This window comes from Portunus trituberculatus, chromosome 5 (assembly GCF_017591435.1).
Source record: "Portunus trituberculatus isolate SZX2019 chromosome 5, ASM1759143v1, whole genome shotgun sequence".
Classification (NCBI taxonomy): Eukaryota; Metazoa; Arthropoda; class Malacostraca; order Decapoda; family Portunidae; genus Portunus; species Portunus trituberculatus.
The window spans coordinates 2667551-2688694 of record NC_059259.1 but is presented as its reverse complement, the minus strand read 5'-3'; the positions used below and the strand labels follow the sequence as shown (position 1 = coordinate 2688694).

The 21144-nt window shown below is 39.8% G+C and overlaps 1 protein-coding gene across 1 annotated transcript in view; it reads left to right on the top strand.

Moving 5' to 3' along the window:
* The window catches only part of LOC123515952 (nuclear hormone receptor HR96-like), a 194462-nt gene that overhangs the window by 59256 nt on the left and 114062 nt on the right, over window positions 1-21144 (top strand). Inside the window, exon 4 of the mRNA XM_045274890.1 lies at window positions 13531-13595. Within this exon, the coding sequence (XP_045130825.1) occupies window positions 13531-13595 (65 nt within the window). The remainder of the gene's footprint in view (window positions 1-13530; window positions 13596-21144) is intronic.

The window sequence follows — 21144 nt, the reverse complement described above, 5'->3', positions numbered from 1 at the left end:
TTAAAGGAATTATGGGAAAGATAGATAGCATAGATAAATTTAGTTAGAAAGTGACTATTCATTTGAAGCCAGATTAGCCAAAATTGGGCAGTAGAGTAAGTTAAATCGTTGTGCACATAGACAAAACAATACAGCTTTAGAACGAAAATGATAGAGAAAGTAGGAGGGAAAAGAGGAGGGACTACTCTCAGTAGCCTCTGAAAGTTGCATTTCGGTGATGAAAACAAGATGAGGTTTAGTAGAGGAAAAGTGGTGTTTTGCAGATTGAAAATTAACTCTGAGACCACGAACGTTGCAGAAGTTAATGAAGAAAAAGTAGAGGGGGTATCATCGAGAAAGGAGTCTGTCTTGGGGACATTTATGGTCCCCTCCTCAGAATGTGACTCCGAGGCTGGATTTGGAGTCGTCATTTCATAATTTTGAGTTTTAAGTGAAGGATGTGTGTGTGGTAAGTGCATGTAATTTTGTGTAAAGAAGGAGAGTTGTCTGTAGAGAGTAGGCTGTGATTGCCCTTTTAGCTTATGAGACATAAAGGGAACCGTTATGTGAGATTACAACTAGCTTTAATGGAAAGTTTACAGCATTCCCTGAACTAGTGCTATAAGACCTCATGGGTCTTGGTGTCAAGTATAATCAATATAAAATCTTTCTCTTCAGACCTTTTCATTATAATATTTTCCCCTATTTAATCTTCATACTATGGTCTTTTATTACTTTTATCCATTTCCATTACATGGCATCTCTTGGCATTAAATTCTAACTTCCCCTTTTTGGCTCCATTCCCTTATTTTGTCAGTATCTTTCTACAATGTTTCTTATTACTCATAAATGTTTTGCATCATTTGCAAAGAAATTTATATGGGTACTCAAACCTTCTTGTACATTATACTTGGAACATAATTGGTAGAAGATACCTACCAAAACGATAATTTACTCTAAGCAAAGTCTAATAGTTCAGTGAGTGTTCTGAACCTTCTCTTAAAGCTAGATGTGATCTTGCTGAACATTTCCCTTTGTGTCTCACAACTTTATGGGGCAGTCAACGCCGCCCTCTGAAGACAACTCTCCTTCTTTGCACTCCACTTAAAACTCAAAATTCAAAATATCGAGTCCAAATCCAGCTTCGGAGTCCCTTTCTGGGGAGGGGACCAGCTATGTTTACAGGTCGATCTGCTGTCTTGGTCTTGATATCTTCCTCGACTTTTTCTTCATTAACTTCTGCAACATTTGCCGTCTTAGATCTAATTTTGAATCAATAGAAGACCATCTCTCCTCTACTAAACCTCATCTTCTTTTCCTCACCGAAGTGCAGCTGTCTGAGGCAACCGACAGTAGCTCCTTTTCTGTTCCCTCCTACTTTCTCTATCCTCATTTTCATGCCAAAGCTGGATGTTGCGTCTATGTGCGGAACAACGTACCTTAATCTCGTGCTCATGCTCTTGAATCTTCTGAGTTTTCCTCCATCTGGCCTAGACTCAAAACTCACTCTCTAACAAGATTTATCTGTGCTGTCTATCTCTCTCCTAACTCCTCTGACTATAGTAAATTCTTTCACTACTTAACTTCCAAATTGAAGCATATTTTGTCCCTCTACCCCTTCACAGAAATCTCCGTCCTTGGAGATTTCAGTGTTTACATCCAACTTTGGCTTTCTTCTGCCTTCACTGACCATCCTGGTGTAATAGTCTTCAACTTTGCTATCCTCCATTATCTAGAGCAACTGTTGCAACACCCTACTCGTATTCCTGACCGTCTTGAAGAAACGTCCAACATCCCTGATCTTTTCTTTACCTCAAATCCATCTGCTTCTGTTGTGACTCTATATTCTCCGTTGGGCTCCTCCGATCACAATCTCATTTCTTGTCCTATTTCTCCAATTCCTCCTCAGTATATCTCAAAATGGAGGTGCCTCTAGCGTTTTGCTTTTGCCAGATGGGGAACCTGAGGAGGTATTACGCTGATTTTCCCTAGAATGATTACAGTTTCCGTGTCAGAGACCCAACTCTGTGTGCTGAATGCATAACAGAGGTGATAGTGTCTGGCATGGAGGCATACATTCCTCATTCTTTTTGTCAACCTTATCCTTCTAAACCGTGGTTTAACATTGTCTGTTCTTGTGCTATACATGATAGAGAGGCTGCCCACAAAAAGAACTTGAGCCTTCCATCTCCTGAACCTCATGCACTTATATTTCTGCCCGGAATCATGCCAAGTCTATTCTTCAACTTGCCAAACACTTTCATAAATAGAAAATGTCAGAAACTTTGAAACTCCAACTCCCCTCGTGACTTCTGGCATTTGGCCAAAAACATCTCCAACAACTTTATTTCTTCATCCTTCCCTCCTTTATTTCGTACTGATGGCACCACTGCCATCTCATCTGTCTCTATAGCTGAAGTTGCTAACAACTCCACCTTGGATGATTCTGGGCTTTTCCTCCCTCTCCTCCACCCTTTGACTGCTTCATACCTATGATTAAAGTTCTTCGTAGTGATGTTTTCCATGCCCTCTCTGGCCTAAATCCTCGGAAGGATTAAAGACCTGATGGGGTCCCTCGTATTTTCTCAAAAATTGTGCTTTAGTGATTGCACCTTGCCTGGCCAAACTCTTTCAACTTTGTCTATCGACTACTACCTTTCCTTCTTGCTGGAAGTTTGCCTACATTCAGCCTGTTCTTAATCAAAATGGATGATCGATCCAATCCCTCTAACTACCGTCCTATAGCTTTAATTTTAATGTCTTGCTTGTCTAAAGTTTTTTAATCAATCCTCAATAGGAAGATTCTTAAACATCTGTCAATTCACAATCTTCTATCTGATCGTCAGTATGGCTTCTGTCAAGGTCGCTCTACTGGTGATCTGGCTTTCCGTACTGAGTCTTGGTCATCATCTTTTAGAGATTTCACTGAAACTTTTGCTGTCACGTTAGATATATCAAAAGATTTTGATATGTAAAACCTAACAGTTAATGACATTTTTTTAAATAGATTACTACCTAAGAAAAAAAAAAGATTTTTATAATGAAGAAAGAGGTAGGCCAGTTTTTTGGTGATGGTCTGCATAATATACATGTAATATGTTATGCAATATTTCACATTTAATGTGTTTTAGAAAATAAGGTTGGTAAATCTCCTTTCACACATTCTTTGGCTTTGAAAATGTAGGATAAAAAGAGAGGAAGAAAACGAAACTAGGCTAAGAACCGAAAATGAAGAATTAAAAGTCCAAATAGCGAACTACAAGAAATTGATGGAAGAAGGACTAGGTAAAGCCGAGAAATAAAAAGAGAAACTAAAAGATCTAGTTAACAAAGAAGAAGAAAGAGTACAAGACATGATTAAAAAAGAAGTACAAGCATGGAGAATCCAAGATAAGAAAGACAAGGAATCATTTCAAGAAGTATTTCAAGAACAGTTAAAAGAAAAAGATGAAAATATGACAAGCAAAATGATAGGAGTCCTCAAGAAAAAAGAAAATTTAGTAAGAGAAATTGCGAAAAAAAAGAAGAGTGTAATTATTTTTGGACTGAAAGAAAAAAATGTTAAATATAGACCAAGAAGGGAAAAAGACGAAATGAAATCAGTAAAAGACCTACTAAAACATCTGAATGACGAGGATAGACAGAACTTAGAAGAGGAAGTAGAAGAAATCCATAGAATGGGACCATATCAAGAAGGAACAGTGAGACCAATTAAGATATTACTAAAATCACAAGCAGCAGCAGAAGAAGTACTATATAGAAAACAAAACTCAGAGAAACAGAAGGTTGCAAAGATATATATATATATATATATATATATATATATATATATATATATATATATATATATATATAAATATATATAAAGAAAAATAGAAACGAGGAGAAAAGGAAGAGACACAATGAACTGGTGGCAGAAGCAAGAAAAAAAATAATGAAAGGTCAGAGGAGGAGAAGAAGGCATTTTTTGGAGAATTATAGGAGACAGGATAAGGAAATGGTATATAAAAGAGAAAGAAGAGAAAAAAATGGAGCAAGTTTAACTAAAAATGATAAGAACAAGAGATTAAAATGATGTATACAAACATAGATGGGATTTTATCTAGTAAATTAGAATTAAGAGATTACATAAAGAAAGAAGAACCAGATATTGTATGCCTGGTGGAAACAAAGTTAAATGAGGCAATAAAAATAGACATAGATAAAAGGTATAATATATGGAGGAGAGACAGAGTGGGTAAAGGAGGAGGAGGAGTCATGATGATGTTAAGGAAGGAGATAGTGGTAAATCAAGTGGAGTTTGGGGAAGGAAAATCAGAAATACTGTATGTTAAGATGCATATTAATAAAAAGGAGTTAACAATCATTGGAACATATGTGCCACCAAAACAAACTCATGGACTAACCAAGAATATAGAGACATGATAGATGACACAATAAGGAGTCTTACAAGAATCATTAAGGAAAGGAGAAAAGTGATATTGGTAGGAGATTTCAACTGTAAGGAGGTAGACTGGGAAAATTATGAAAGTGGTATGGGGGAAGATGCCTGGGGAGATAGATTCCTGAACCTAATGATAGATAATTTGATGGTCCAAAGAGTAAAGGAAAACACAAGATTCAGAGGAAACGATGAGCCGGCAAGATTAGACCTAGTTTTTACAAGGGATATACCAATTAACGATGATATAAGATACAAGTGCCCATTGGGAAAGAGTGACCATGTAATATTAGAAATGGATATAGAAGAAGGAAAGGAAGATAGAGATGAATCATACAAAGGAGACCGATTAAATTACAGAAAGGCTGATATTGAGAATCTCAAGAACTATTTTAAAACGTAAACTGGGAGGAGATGGAAAACTCATTAACGGTTCAAGAGAAATATAACTTATTTTTGGAAATATACAAAACTGGGGTCAGGAATATGTTCCGAAATATAGACCTAAAGAAGAAGGAAAGAAAGATTGGTTTAATGCAAGATGTGCTAGGGCAAAGGAGAAACGAGATGGAGCATGGAAAAGGTGGAGAAGAAACAGAAATCCAGAAAATAAGGAAAACTTCAAAACAGCAAGAAATGAATATGCTAAGGTGAGAAAGGAAGAAGAAAGAACTATGAAAAGGACATTGTCGAAAATGTAAGGAACAACCAAAATTGTTCTACAGATTCATAAATGGAAAAATAAGACAAAAAGAAACAATAGAAAGGTTAAAAGGAGAAACGGAATGGTGGAAGACCCAAAAGTATGGCAGAACTGTTAAATAGTAAATTTCATGAGGTCTTTACTTGCCGAGCGCATAACAGAGGTGATTATCTCTGGCATGGAGCTATACATTCCTCATACTTTCTCTAACCCTAAAGCTAAAAGCCTTGGTTTAACTCTGCTTGTTCTCGTGCTGTCAATGATAGAGAGGCGGCTCACAAACGGTTCCATAGCCATCCAACTGCTGAAACTCATGCCCTATATATTTCTGCCCGTAATCATGCCAAATCTATTCTCCAACTTACTAAAACTCTTTCATCAATAGAAAATGTCAAAGTCTTTCCAATTCTAACTCCTCTCGAGATTTCTGGCATCTAGCCAATAATATCTCTAACAACTTTACTTCTTCGTCTTTCCTCCTTTACTTCATCCAGATGGCTCTACAGCTGTCTCTTCTTTTCTAAAGCTGAACTCTTCGCTCAAACCTTTGCTACCAACTCAACTTTGGATGATTCTGGGCATATTCCTCCTACTCCTCCACCCTCTGACTACTTCATCCCTAAAATTAAAATTCTTTATAAAGACGTTTTCCTGGCCCTCTCTGGCCTTGATTCTCGGAAGGCTTACGGTCCGGATGGAGTCCCTCCTGTTGTTCTCAAAACTGTGCTTCCGAACTCGCTCACTGCCTGGTCAAACTCTTTCATCTGTGTCTCTACTTCTATTTATCCTTCTTGCTGGAAGTTTGCTCACATTCAACCTGTCCCTAAAAAGGTGACCACTCCAATCCTTCTAACTACCGCCCTATAGCTTTGATTTCCTGCCTTTCTAAAGCCTTTGAGTCTATCCTTAATAGGAAGATAATGAGGCATCTATCAGCTCACAACCTTCTCTCTGATTGCCAGTATGGTTTCCGTAAAGGCAGATCTACTGGTGATCTTCTTACTTTCCTAACTGAATCTTGGTCATCCTCTTTTAGGGACTTCGGTGAAACCTTTGCTGTCGGCCTTGACATATCGAAAGCCTTCGATAGAGTCTGGCACAAATCTTTAATTTCTAAACTACCCTCCTACGGATTCTATCCTTCTCTCTGTACCTTCATCTCCAGTTTCCTTTCCGATCGTTCTATTGCTGCTGTAGTAGACGGTCACTGTTCTTCCCCTAAAACTATCAACAGTGGTGTTCCACAGGGTTCTGTCCTATCACCCACTCTCTTTCTATTATTCATCAATGATCTCCTAAATCTGACTCAATGCCCTATCCACTCCTATGCTGATGATACCACCCTGCATTATTCAACAGCGTTCAACAGACGCCCAACCCAACAACAATTAAATGACTCAAGGCGAGATGCTATAGGACGCCTAACTTCTGATCTTTCACTTGTTTCTGATTGGGGCAGAGAAAACCTGGTTTTGTTCAATGCCTCAAAACTCAATTTCTACAACTATCTACTCGACATAACCTTCCAGACAACTATCCTCTCTTCTTCAATAACACTCAACTTCCCCTCTCCTCTACATTAAACACACTCGGTCTATCCTTCACTAAAAATCTAAACTGGAAATTTCACATCTCTACTCTTGCTAAATCAGCTTCCAAGAAGTTAGGTGTCCTATGGCGTCTTCGTCCATTTTTCTCTCCCTCCCAGCTGCTTGCTCTGTACAAGGGCCTTATCCGCCTGTGTATGGAGTATGGCTCTCATGTCTGGGGGGGATCCACACACACAGCTTTACTAAACAAGGTGGAATCTAAAGCTTTTCGTCTTATCAACTCTTCTCCTCTAACTGACTGTCTTGATTCTTTAAGTCACCGCCGCAATGTTGCATCTTTATCTGTCTTCTACCGCTGTTTTCATGCTGTCTGCTCTTCTGAACTTGCTAACTGCATGCCTTCCCCTCCTGCGGCCTCGCTGCACAAGACTCTCTACTTCTTCTCATCCCTATTCTGTCCATCTTCCTAATGCAAGAGTTAACCAGTATCTTCACTCCTTCATTCCCTACACTGGTAAACTCTGGAACTCTCTACCTGTGTCTGTATTTCCACCTGCCTATGACTTAAACTCTTTCAAAGAGGAGTGTCAAGACAAAGGAATCCAAATTTGAAAGACCACAGGGTAATAGAGAGACTGTCTATATGAAAGAGATTAAAGTAACCAAGCTTGAAATAAAAAGTTGATGACGGAATTAGATGAGGAAAAGGCAATGGGACCGGATGAAGTCTCAGGCAGAATACTGAAAGAATGTAGGAAGAACTAGCAAGTCCAATATACAACATCATAAAATGCTCAATTGAAAATGGAACAGTGCCAGTGGAGTGGAAAAGAGCTGAGGTGGTTCCCATATATAAGAGCGAAGGAAGGAAGAACCTTTAAATTACAGACCGGTATCACTAACTAGTGTAATATGCAAGATGTGTGAAAAGTAATAAAGAAGCAATGGATTGAGTTTCTTGAAGACAACAAAATATTATCAAATAGCCAATTTGGTTTTAGAAAAGGTCGGTCATGTGTAACAAATTTATTGAGTTTCTACTCTAGAATAGTTGATAAAGTACAAGAGAGAGAGGATGGGTTGACTGTATTTATTTAGATCTAAAAAGGCATTTGATAAAGTGCCACATGAAAGATTACTATGGAAGTTAGAGGAGAAGGGTGGCTTAAAAGGAAGCACATTGAGATGGATGAAGAATTACTTAAGGGGGAGAGAAATAAGGACGATAGTTAAAGATATGAAGTCCAAGTGGAGAACAGTAGACAGCGGAGTGCCACAGGGGTCAGTATTGGCACCAATACTTTTTCTCGTATATATAAATGACATGCCAGAGGGAGTGAACAGCTACATAAATCTGTTTGCAGACGATGCAAAACTGTGCAGAGTCATTAAACAAAAAGAGGATTGTGAAATACTACAGGAAGACTTAAACAAGATCTGGAAATGGAGCAAAAAATGGGAGATGGAATTCAATGTGGACAAAAGCCATGTCATGGAAATGGGAAAAAGTGAAAGATGACCAGTGGGAATCTATAAGATGGGAGATGGAGTAAAACTAGAAAAAGTAGAAAAGGAAAAGGACTTGGGAGTGACAATGGAAGAAAATAATCAACCGGTAAGCCATATTGATAGAATTTTCAGAGAGACGATAATTTGCTAAGGAATATTGGAGTAGCATTTCGCTATATGGACAAGGAAATGATGAAGAAATTGATAAGTACTAATATAAGACCTAGATTGGAATATGCAGGAGTTGTGCGGACTCCCCATAAAAGAAACACATAAGAAAATTAGAGAGACTACAAAAATGGCTACAAGAATGGTTCCAGAATTTAAAGGGATGACATACGAGGAGAGACTAAAGGCTATGGATCTACCAACCTTGGAGCAGAGAAGAGAGAGAGGGGATATGATGCAAGTTTATAAATTGATTAACGGAATGGATGAAGTGGATAATGAGAAACTGATCCTGAGAGAAGAATATGACTTTAGAAGCACAAGATCGCATATTAAGAAACTAAGGAAGGGACGATGTCTGAGAGATGTTAAAAAATTTAGTTTCCCGCAAAGATGTGTTGAGACTTGGAACAGTTTGAGTGAGGAAGTGGTGTCAGCAAAGAGTGTACATAGTTTTAAAGAAAAATTGGATAAGTGTAGATATGGAGACGGGACCACACGAGCATAAAGCCCAGGCCCTGTAAAACTACAACTAGGTAAATACAAATAGGTAAATACACATACACACACACTCCGCGCTCCATGGAGAGTGGACATGCCTCCTGCTCAGAGTGGCATCTAACTAACACTCCACACGCTAAGCAATGTGCTTGGAGTGAGAACCGTCATTGGTACTAAAGGGCGACCAGAGTGAGTGAACGAGTGTACAGAGTGAACGTAGCCTGGTGGCGTGTACATAAGAGTGATTGGAGGTGTGGGAACCTCCTCACTCCAAACGACAGAGCGGGAACCACACAAAGGCCAGCCATAACAGCCGCCAATGCATCCCAGCACACACACGTAGCTACCAGGCCTGGCCCCCAGTGCACACCACCACACACCCACATGCTCCCAGGAAGAGTGAAATAAAATGGATAGACTGGTAAGAAATAAGTTACTAAATTAAAAATATGTCGATGAGGCCCAGGGAGCAAAACCAAAAGTGGCCAGTCAAAACATGAGTCCATCTTCAACAGGAGCAACAATGCAAGGTAGACTGGTAATGTTGGAGAAGAGATTTGAGGAGTTGGTGAAGGAATTAAAAGTTCAGAGGAGTGAGGAGGAGCAGGATAGAGAATTCTGCAAGGCTTTGAAGGAAAGAGTTAAGAGACTGGAGGAAAATGAAAAGCGATTGGTGGATGAGAATGCACACTTGAGAGTGGAGGTTGAAAAATACAAGAGACGGTTGGAGGAGAAAATGGAGAGAATAGTAAAGGAGAAAGAAGACTTTAAGGAAATGATCAGTGAGCAGAATGAAAGGTTTGAAAGGGAGTGGGAACTGAAGAAAACACAATGGACTGAGTCGAGGGAAGCAGAGATGGTTGGATTACAAGAAATAATTAAAGATCAGTTGAAGGAAGACAAAAAAGAAAGGTCCAAGGAACTGGTTAATGTTATGAAGAATAAGGAAACATTGATAAGAGAAATAGCAGAAAAGAAAAAGAGTATGTTAATATTTGGGATGAAATACCAAAATATAACATATAAGCCTAAGAGAATTAAGGAAGAATTAAAAACGGTAAGAGATCTGTTCAAAATTCTAAATGATGAAAAAAAAGACCTACAAGAAGTGGAAGAGATCCATAGACTGGGTCCATATAAGGAGGGAGTAAGGAGACCGATTAAAGTAGTACTGAAGCCACAACAATCTGCGGAGGATATCTTATATAGAACATCAAGATTAAGAGAGGTAGAAGGTTGTAAAGAGGTGTACGTAAGAAAACAATAGAAATGAGGAAGAGAGGAGAAGATATAAGGAATTGTTGGAAGAGGCGAGAAGGAAAAATGATGAACGGTCTGAAGAGGAAAAAGAAAAGTTTTGTTGGAGAGTTATAGGAGAGAAAGTCAGAAAGTGGTATGTGGAGAGAAAGAATGTGGAGGAACCCCTAGAGGGAGCAGTGGGTGGACCGTAATGTATACTAATATAGATGGGATACTGTCAAGTAGATTGGAATTGCAAGACTATATGATGGTGGAGAAGCCTGATATAGTGTGTTTGACTGAGACAAAACTGCATTAAAAAACAAAGGTAAATTTGGATAATAAATGTAATATATGGAGAAAGGATAGAGAGGGTAAAGGTGGAGGAGGAGTTATGATTATGATGAAGAAGGAGATAAATGTGGATAAGGTTTGGTATGGGAAGAACAACGCAGAAGTGATAAGCATAAGGTTAAAAAGTGATGGAAAAGAATTAATAATCATGGTGACCTATGTACCTCCTAAAACAAATTCTTGGACATTAAGGGAATATGACAATATGATCAAGGATACTTTACAGAGTTTGGAAAGTGTATTAACTGGAAAAAGAAAGGTGATACTAGTAGGAGATTTTAATTGTAAGGAGGTGGATTGGGAAAATCTAGCAAGTGGTGTTAGAGAGGAAGCATGGGGAGAGAGATTCCTTAATCTAATGATGGAAAATATGATGGAACAGAGGGTGAAGGAAAATACTAGATATAGAGGAGATGATGAACATATTGTAGACAAGAGTAAGGAACAACCAAAGTTGTTTTACAGGTTCATAAATGGTAAACTTATAAAGAGAGAGTCCATTGAAAGGTTAAAAGGAGAGCAAAGGATAGTAGATGACCCTAAAAATATTGCGGAATTGCTAAATAATAGGTTTCAACAAGTATTTACTAAAGAAACAATGTTTGTAAAGCCTCAGAATGTAGAAATAAATGTGCACATGGATGACATTAAGATACCTAAAAAGGAGTTATATGAAATGTTGGATGAACTTAAAGATGATAAAGCAATGGGACCCAATGAAGTTTCAGGCAAATTATTGAAGGAATGTAGAGAAGAATTGATAGATCCATTATATGATATTATAAGGTGCTCATTAGAAACCGGAGAAGTACTGGTAGAGTGGAAAAGAGCTGAAGTGGTGCCCATTTATAAGGGAGGCAGTAAGGAAGAGCCTCTTAACTATAGACCTGTTTCTTTAACAAGTGTGGTCGGTAAGATTTGTGAGAGGGTGGTAAAGAAATATTGGATACGGTTCCTGGAGGATCATAAGTTATTATCGGATCATCAATTTGGCTTTAGGAAAGGGAGGTCATATGTAACAAATCTACTGAGCTTTTATTCGAGAGTGGTTGACAAAATACAAGAAAGAGAGGAATGGATGGACTGTGTATATTTGGATTTAAAGAAAGCTTTTGACAAGGTATCACACATGAGACTGCTATGGAAATTAGAGATTTATGGAGGACTGAAGGGAAAAGTGTTAAAGTGGATGGAAAACTACTTGAGATGGAGGGAGATGAGAACAGTAATAAGGGATGCAAAGTCGGACTGGTCGGTGGTGGAGAGTGGAGTCCCACAAGGTTCAGTGTTGGCACCAATACTTTTCCTTGTCTATATTAATGATATGCCAGAGGGAGTAAACAGTTATATTAATTTGTTTGCGGATGATGCGAAGTTGTGTAGGTGTGTGAAGAGTGAAGAAGATTGTGAAATTTTACAGGAAGATCTGGATAGGATTTGGGAGTGGAGCAAGAGGTGGGAGATGGAATTTAATCTGAGCAAAAGTCATGTGATGGAGATGGGGAAGAGTGAAAGACGGCCAAGATGGTGATATAAGATGGGTGAAGGAGTAGTGTTGAAAAAGGTGTCAAAGGAAAAGGATTTGGGAGTGATAATACAAGACCATGGGCAGTTTGAGGCTCATATTGACAAGATGTTTGGAGAAACATATAATCTGATTAGAAATATTGGATTAGCCTTTCATTATATGGATAAAGATATGATGAAGAAATTAATTAGTATGGTAATTAGACCAAGATTGGAATATGCTGGGGTGGTTTGGTCCCCTTATAAAAAGAAGCATATAAGGAAGTTGGAGAGATTGCAGGGAATGGCAACAAAAATGGTTCTGGAATTGGCAGAAATGACCTATGAGGAGAGATTAAAAGAAATTAATTTGCTTACCTTGGAACAAAGAAGAGGAAGAGGAGATTTAATACAGGTTTATAAGCTGTTGAACGGTCTGGATGAAGTGGATAATGAGCAAATGATGTTGAGAGAGAAAAATTTAAATTGAACTACGAGATCGCATAGTAAAAAGATAGCCAAGGGAATATGCTTGAAGGATGTGAAGAAATATAGTTTCCCACAAAGATGTGTGGAGGTGTGGAATAGTTTGAGTGAGGAGGTGGTGTCAGCGAGGAGTGTGCATAGTTTTAAAGGAAGGTTGGATGTGTGTAGATATGGAGACGGGGCCACACGAGTATGATACCAAGGCCCTGTAAAATTACAACTAGGTGAATACACTTATACAGGAGTCCTCCCTTAATGTGGGGAAAAGAGACCAAGAAAATGTGGGCATATATCGAAAATGCACTAATGGAATTATAGAGCCCTATGTTATAAATAAAATTGGGACCAGGACACAGCATGACTGACCCCATAAGGGCCTCATATCCATCATTCCTCTTAACATTTCACCATGTTACGCACTGTGGACTTATTAATAGAGTAAAATCTGCCTACTTTATGGAGCTTCTCACCTGCCTCAACCTTGGCTATATTGTCTAGTTTCTCTTGAAGCGAGAATATTTTACGCGTTTCTTGGTAAGCTTTACCAGTAACACCCATATTCACAAACCTAGTTAAATCACACAAATATTACGTATCACCAACCTACAATGGTAAAAAATATCATAGTGCTTAGAAAAAATAAAACATGAAACCGTAACACAGTTAAACTGGAACAACATGGCTGGACCAAAACATATACACAGCGTTGAACTGTCTCGTTGGTTCTTTGTTATATAATGTTTAATTTATATATTTAGATATTTAATTATTATTTTTGTTTTTTGGTGGGAAAAAATATAGCAATTATATTTTGTTCTCACATGAAAGCGCACGTTAAGTTGAAAATATTGTCTTTTTTTTCACATTCACTTCTATATATACTGAATTCATTCCCTTATTTCTGACTCTTTAATATTACCATCTTGTTTCTACTGCTTATTGTAATGTTTCTAGTGTTTGCAAACAACTGGATCACTTGCTCTTTGTTATTTTGAATGTTCTTTCTTTTATATAACTCAGTTGTAATTTTTTTTATATGTAAACAGTTTTCTATTTATTATGTTTGATTATATGATGCATTTTAAATTTTGCAGGGAGTACCAGACAGAATATTCATCCAGTTCTCCTCTAGACAGCCCTACTAAGAAAAGAGAAGGAAGTGAGTAGAAAATCCATCCTCCTCCTCCTCCTCCTCCTCGTCCTCCTCCTCCTCCTCGTCCTCCTCCTCCTCCTCCTCCCGCCTCCTCCTTTCCTCCTCCTCCTCCTCCTCCTCCTCCTCCTCCTCCTTTCCTCCTTTTTTTTTTTCTCTCTCTCTCTCTCTCTCTCTCTCTCTCTCTCTCTCTCTCTCTCTCTCTCTCTCTCTCTCTCTCTTTTTCTTATTTTTTTTTTATTTAAAAAAATGCATATACAAAGAACGAGGCTTAAAACCTCACATTGAGTATGGGGTTATTCCAAAAGCCTATAGTAGTATTATTTTTGAGAATAACACATTAGTATACTGTACATTAAGACGTTTTACATGAAAAATAAATAAATAAATAAAATACACTCCAATACAAAATAATTTCTTTACAATAAATACTACTGCAACACCAGCCACGACGGGTGCCTGCTTCGCCACTTGTGGGCTGCCACTTTCACCTGCTGAGTAGACATGCTCCTCACTTGGGGAGTGGCTGCTACGAAAATGTTCCACAGCCTTGAGGTCCTGGCTGTGTAGGTGCGCTGGTGTTGGCTTGAGTGAGATTGGGGCACCTGCACTAATGAATGCGTGCCGATCTCTGGTGCACCTCTGTGCTGTGTGTGGCTGTAGCCTCAGAGGGTTGAGGTGGAGACTCTCTGCACTTGAGTCTTGTGGCAGACTACTAGTGAATACGGGCGGTGTTCCAGTGATGTCAGTGGTGCTGGGCGCTGCTCATCTTCCTCGGTGGTCATGAATCTCAGGGCTGCTGACAGCATCCAGTCTCTGCATGTGGAGGCAGCACTGACATCCAAGACAAGGCATCATACTCCATACATGGGCGTATCTGCGCCTTGTACAGAGTGAGTGTGCCTCGTGGGTCGAGGGTGTCCGCCATCCTGCACAGGGCAGAGACTGGAGAGATGTCTGGCGGGCGGGCGCAGGCTGCGACGAAACCCAGGATCTTGATGTAATCCTGGAGTGGCAGGCACTTGCCTCCAAAGCGCAACTTTCCTGAGACTGTGTGTGAGGTGTCTGGAGACCGTGAGATGACCATCGCCTGTGTCTTCTCTGGAGCGAAGTTAACTTGCCACATCTACTGTTCTACCATTCTGAGCTGCCTGTTCAGCTCAGTGACGGCCCGCTGACTCTCTAGGCAGCAGTAAGAGCGGGAGAGAGTGTAGTCATCAGCAAATGCAGCCACAGATGACAGTTGCTGGAAGAGGTCATCAGTGTAGATGTTCCACAAGACTGGGCCCAGAACTGAGCCTTGTGGAACTGATGCCCGGACTGGTGAAAGCCTTGATGACTGCCCGTTGACCACTACTTGGAGAGTTCTGTCCTGGAGGTAGTCTTCAAGCAGCTTTAACAGGTCACCTTGGATGCCCTTGGCGCAAAGCTTTTCAGCGAGGCCCGAGTGAAATGTCAAAAGAGCAATGTCCAGGGCTACCACAAGGGTGTCCAGGCCTTCTTCCAGGGCATCTTGCCAGTCCTTGGAGAGGAGGAGGAGGAGGTCTGTGGTGGATCGGCCAGGCCTGAAGCCAAACTGTCTGTCTGTGAGGAGGTGGTTCTCGCTCAGGTGTTGGCAGATGACATCAGTCACTATTTTCTCTAGCACCTTGCCCACCACTGAGAGCAGCAAGATGGGTCGGTAGTTTGTGGGCTCTGACTTGGAGTTCTTTTTGTGGACTGGGACCACTCGCGCCTCCTTCCATACTGAGGGCCACTTATTTTCTCTCAGGCATGTCGTGAAGACTGTGGTGAGAGAAGCTGTCAGTTCTCTGGCGCAGTGCTTGAGGAGCCGCGGAGTGATGTCATCCGGACCTGTGGCTTTGCTCTCATCCACCGCACCAAGCAGCCGCTCTACCTGCTCTTCCATCACCAGGACGGTGGTGACAGTATTGTCTGTCTCCTGGGCCAGTTGAGGTGCAGGTCGTGCTGGGTGGTCCACCATCATTTTGTTGGCAAAATACTCGGCAAGGAGCGTGGCCTTGTCTGAGCTGTTCATGGCGGTGGATCCATCTGGTCTGGTGAGTGGAGGGAGAGCCTTGTGTTGACAAGCTCCTTGTTGTTCTCTCACTAGTCTCCACCAGGTCTTGTTTCCAACACCTGGACCACTGAGCTTTCACTTTTCATCGGTGTGCCAGTTCGCTGACATTGGCGAATCGTCTTACTTTATTCACTGGCAAAATGCAGGGGTGTGGAGTCGGATTTTCAAAAGTCCAATTCCGACTCCGCTTTTTTTTTCTCTCGCTGATGAGGCCTTCTTGGTATCTGCTGAAGAGCGTTGTCAACCTAGCTCAGCAAGGGAGAGAATGGAGACACGTACGCGACGTGTATAATACAGGATCACACGATGTACTATATAGTACCACACTCATTTTACCATCGTTGGATATCACTTAGCAATTAACCCCTATGATAAATATAGCATTAGCTCATGCAAAACACCGTAAAATATGGCAAAAGGGGATACCCGTATTATCTGCTGTCTGGGTGGTTGTTACGACATGTACTGCCCTCCTTCCTTAGGGTATATCCTCAACAAAATAAAAAGCATGAAAAATATTAAAAATACCAATATTCCCGCAGACTGCATGATTGGATACATCCTCCACAAAAGTCAATTTCTCGCAATTTGTAGGAATCTCCATGAAGTGGAATCTTTACTCAAAAATTTATCACGTAAAGGAGTGGAGTCGATATTTTTACCGACTGATGACTCCGACTCGACCGCGCCAAAAGTAGTGACTGACTCCGACTCTGACTGACTACATGGCAAAATGTCCAGCTAGACGATTCGTTGGTGTGCCAGTTTGCTTATACCATCTATTAAACATGAGTGCAGTTAGTTATTTGTCCGTGCATTTATTGTTTGATTATCAAGGAACACAAGAGCATTAAATCAAGGAGGTTGTTTTGAGGCCACCTACCATATATTTGATCTTCAAATACTCCTAATACTTATGATATTACGCGCAATCTCTCTCTCTCTCTCTCTCTCTCTCTCTCTCTCTCTCTCTCTCTCTCTCTCTCTCTCTCTCTCTCTCTCTCTCTCTCACTTTTCCTGGGTGGTAGCAGGAGAGGAAGTGACCCATGGATTAACACGGTCACTTTGAGCGTGGTGTGCGTGTGAATGATCTTGCTAAGAAGTATGAGCATAGTACGTCGCCTATTTGCACCATTTTGAAGAACAAAGATTTAATTAACACTAGAAGACATGCTAAGGGAGTGACTATTGTTCAAGTTCACGCTACTTATATCTCATCTTCCGCCTACTACCATGACATCCTACATCCTCCCCCTACTCCGCCTACCTTCATTGTCTGCCATCGTCTGTCTTTTGGTGAGCACTCACAAAATAACGTTATATTTCAGATATTATTATTTATTATCTACACTTATGTTTAGTAATTAATTATATATGTTTTGTAATTTAATTGCATATTTATTTCAGGTCAAGTGGGGTATTTTGTATTTTGTTCTGTTGGCTGGAACTGATTAATGGAGTTTCAGTTAATTTAATTGGGAATTAATAACTTCAAGTTATGAGGTTGGGGCTGGAACCAATTAAACTTGTATTAAACTGTATGTATACATATATATATATATATATATATATATATATATATATATATATATATATATATATATATATATATATATATATATACACACACACACACACACACACACACACACACACACACACACACACAACAAAAAACAGAGTGTAGTGGTTAGAGGACTCACAATCGAGAGGCTGGGTTCGAGTCCCGGTAAGCGGTGAGGCAAATGGGCAAGCCTCTTAATGTGTAGCCCTTTTCACCTAGCAGTAAATAGGTACGGGAAGTAACTCAAGGGGTTGTGACCTCTCTGTCCTGGTGTGTGTTGTGTGTTGATGTGGTCTCAGTCCTACCCGAAGATTGGTCTATGAGCTCTGAGCTCGCTCCGTAATGGGGAAGACTGGCTGGGTGACCAGCAGGCAACCGAGGAGATGAATTACACACACACACACACACACACACACACACACACACACACACACACACACACACACACACAGGAGTGATGTTGCTGGTTAAAAAAGATATAAAGGTGGATCAAGTGAAAGAAGGTATGGGAAAGGCAGAAGTGCTAAAGATCAGAGCAGAAACTAATGAAGGAAAAAAGAGGCACTACATAGTGGTGTACATACCACCTAAGACAAATGCATGGTCAGTACAGGAATATGAAGAAATGATAAGTGATACAGGAACATGTCTGGAAGAAATGTTGGGTGGCTGTGAACGAACTATAATGATGGGAGATTTTAATTGTAAAGAGGTGTGTTGGGAGGACTGGTCAATGGAAGGATCAGAGACAACATGGGAAATACACTATTGACACTGGCAATGGAAAATGTGTTAACTCAGTGGGTCAAAGAAGATACTAGGTTTGGAGGAGAGGGAGCATCGTCAAGACTGGACTTGGTCTTTAGTACAGAGCCAATGGTCATTGAGGAGATGAGGGTGGAGTGCCCTTTAGCAAAGAGTGATCATGCAGTTTTGGAGTTCAAGGTGATAGATGAAGAGAAATCTAGAAGAAATGAAGAATATAAAGTGGGAAGATGGAATTATGCCAAGACAGATTTTGGAAACCTAAAGAAATTCTTTCAAGAGACAAATTGATGAAATTCAAGAGTGCTAAGGAGCAAATGAAAAGTGGAAGGAATTTATAAAAATATACAAAGAAGGTGAGAAAAATTTGTACCAATAAGACAACATAGAGAAGTTGGAAAGCAGGACTGGTTTAACGATAGATGTGAAAAGGCTAGAACAAGAAAAGAGGATGCATGGAAGAGGTGGAGAAGGAAAAGACGGATTAAGCAGTGGAAAGTTACAAAAGAGCAAGAAATGAATATGTGTTGATTAGAAGAGAAGAAAGAAAGAAACAAGAAAAGGATATAATTGATAAATGTAAAGACCAACCAAGGCTTTTTACAGACATGTGAACAACAACATCAAAAATAGAGAAAGTATTGAAAGTTTAGAAGTAAATGGAGTATGCAGTGAAGATCCCAGGAAATGGCAGAGGCTATGAATGGATGCTTTCGGAAGGTATTCACAAAGGAGACTGCTTTTGACAAACCACTGGTAATGGAACAGAAAGGGATTATGAAGGAGTTTCAAGTAACTGTGGAGGAGATCAAGAATATGATGGGGAGTTTAGAAGTGAGAAAAGCTGTGGGACCTGATGGGGTATCAGGATGGATTTTAAGAGAATGCAGGAGCAACTGGCAGAAAAAGTTTGTGAAGTAATTGATGCCTCATTAAGGGAAGGTGTAGTGCCCCAAGACTGGAAAAGAGCTAACATTGTCCCAATCTATAAATCAGGTAACAAGAGAGACCCATTGAACTATAGACCAGTGTCACTTACAAGTGTGGTAGCTAAGATGTGTGAGAGGGTGGTGAAGAATAGATGGACAGACTTCTTGGAGAAAATGACATACTTTGTGAGTGTCAATTTGGTTTTAGAAAAGGGCGTTCATGCACGACAAACCTGATATGTTACTATTCGAGGGTGATAGATGTAATACAGGAAAGAGATGGTTGGGCTGATGGAATATATCTGGATTTAAAAAAGGCCTTTGATAAGGTACCACACCGGAGACTGATCTGGAAACTTGAAATGGTAGGAGGAGTGCATGGCAGTTTACTAAAATGGATGGAAGACTTTTGGTAGGAAGAGAAATGAGAACAATAATTAAGGACAGACCATCAGAATGGGGCTTGGTGGAGAGTGGAGTTCCACAGGGATCAGTGTTGGCACCAGTAATGTTCATGGTCTACATAAATGACATGGTGGATGGGGTGTCCAGTTATGTGAGCCTATTTGCAGACGATGCAAAATTGTTAAGAAAAGTGAGATGTGACAAAGATTGCGAACTACTCCAGGAAGACTTGGACAGAATATGGAAATGGAGCTGTACATGGCAAATGGAGTTCAACACGACAAAATGCAAGAAAATAGAGTTTGGCAAGAGTGAAAGAAGAATCAGGAGTATGTACAAGATAGGAAATGAAGACATAAAACCAGTCATGAAGAAAAAGACCTTGGGGTGACAATTACCAATGACCTATTGCCAGAGAGACATATAAACAAAATAATTGGAGAAGTATTGAACTTATTGAGGAACATAAGAGTGGCGTTCGATATTTAGATGAAGAAATGATGAAGAAAATAATTACTGCAATGATAAGACCGAGGCTTGAATATGCAACAATACAGTGGGCTCGAACTTAAAGAAACACATAAGGAAACTAGAGAAAGTACAGAGGGCTGCAACAAAAATGGTGCCTGACTTAAGAGATTTGACTTATGAAGACAGACTGAAAAGAATGCAACTTCCGACCCTGGAAAACAGAAGAGAAAGGGGAGACCTGATAGCAATATACAGAGTGATGATTGGCATGGAAAAATGGATAGGGAAGATCTGTGTATGTGGAATGAAAGAATGTCGAGAGGGCATGGGAAAAACTAAAATGGCCACTTATAGGAGAGATGTGAAAAATATAGCTTCCTCATAGAAGGGTGGAAGCATGGAATAGTTTAGACGTGGAAGTGGTCAACGCAAGGAATATTCATGATTTTAAGAAAAAGCTGGACATTAATAGATATGGAGACGGGACAACACGAGCATAGCTCTTTTCCCGTATGTTACAATTAGGTAAATACAATTAGGTAAATACACACACACACACACACACACACACACCTAAAGACCTAAAGAAGAAGGAAAGAAAGATTGGTTTTATGCAAGATGTGCTAGGGCAAAGGAGAAACGAGATGGAGCATGGAAAAGGTGGAGAAGAAACAGAAATCCAGAAAATAAGGAAAACTTCAAAACAGCAAGAAATGAATATGCTAAGGTGAGAAAGGAAGAAGAAAGGAACTATGAAAAGGACATTGTCGAAAAATGTAAGGAACAACCAAAATTGTTCTACAGATTCATAAATGGAAAAATAAGACAAAAAGAAAGAATAGAAAGGTTAAAAGGAGAGAACGGAATGGTGGAAGACCCAAAAGTATGGCAGAACTGTTAAATAGTAAATTTCATGAGGTCTTTACTAAGGAATCCAAATTTGAAAGACCACAGGGTAATAGAGAGACTGTCTATATGAAAGAGATTAAAGTAACCAAGCTTGAAATAAAAAGTTGATGACGGAATTGGATGAGGAAAAGGCAATGGGACCGGATGAAGTCTCAGGCAGAATACTGAAAGAATGTAGGGAAGAACTAGCAAGTCCAATATACAACATCATAAAATGCTCAATAGAAAATGGAACAGTGCCAGTGGAGTGGAAAAGAGCTGAGGTGGTTCCCATATATAAGAGCGGAAGGAAGGAAGAACCTTTAAATTACAGGCCGGTATCACTAACTAGTGTAATATGCAAGATGTGTGAAAAAGTAATAAAGAAGCAATGGATCGAGTTTCTTGAAGACAACAAAATATTATCAAATAGCCAATTTGGTTTTAGAAAAGGTC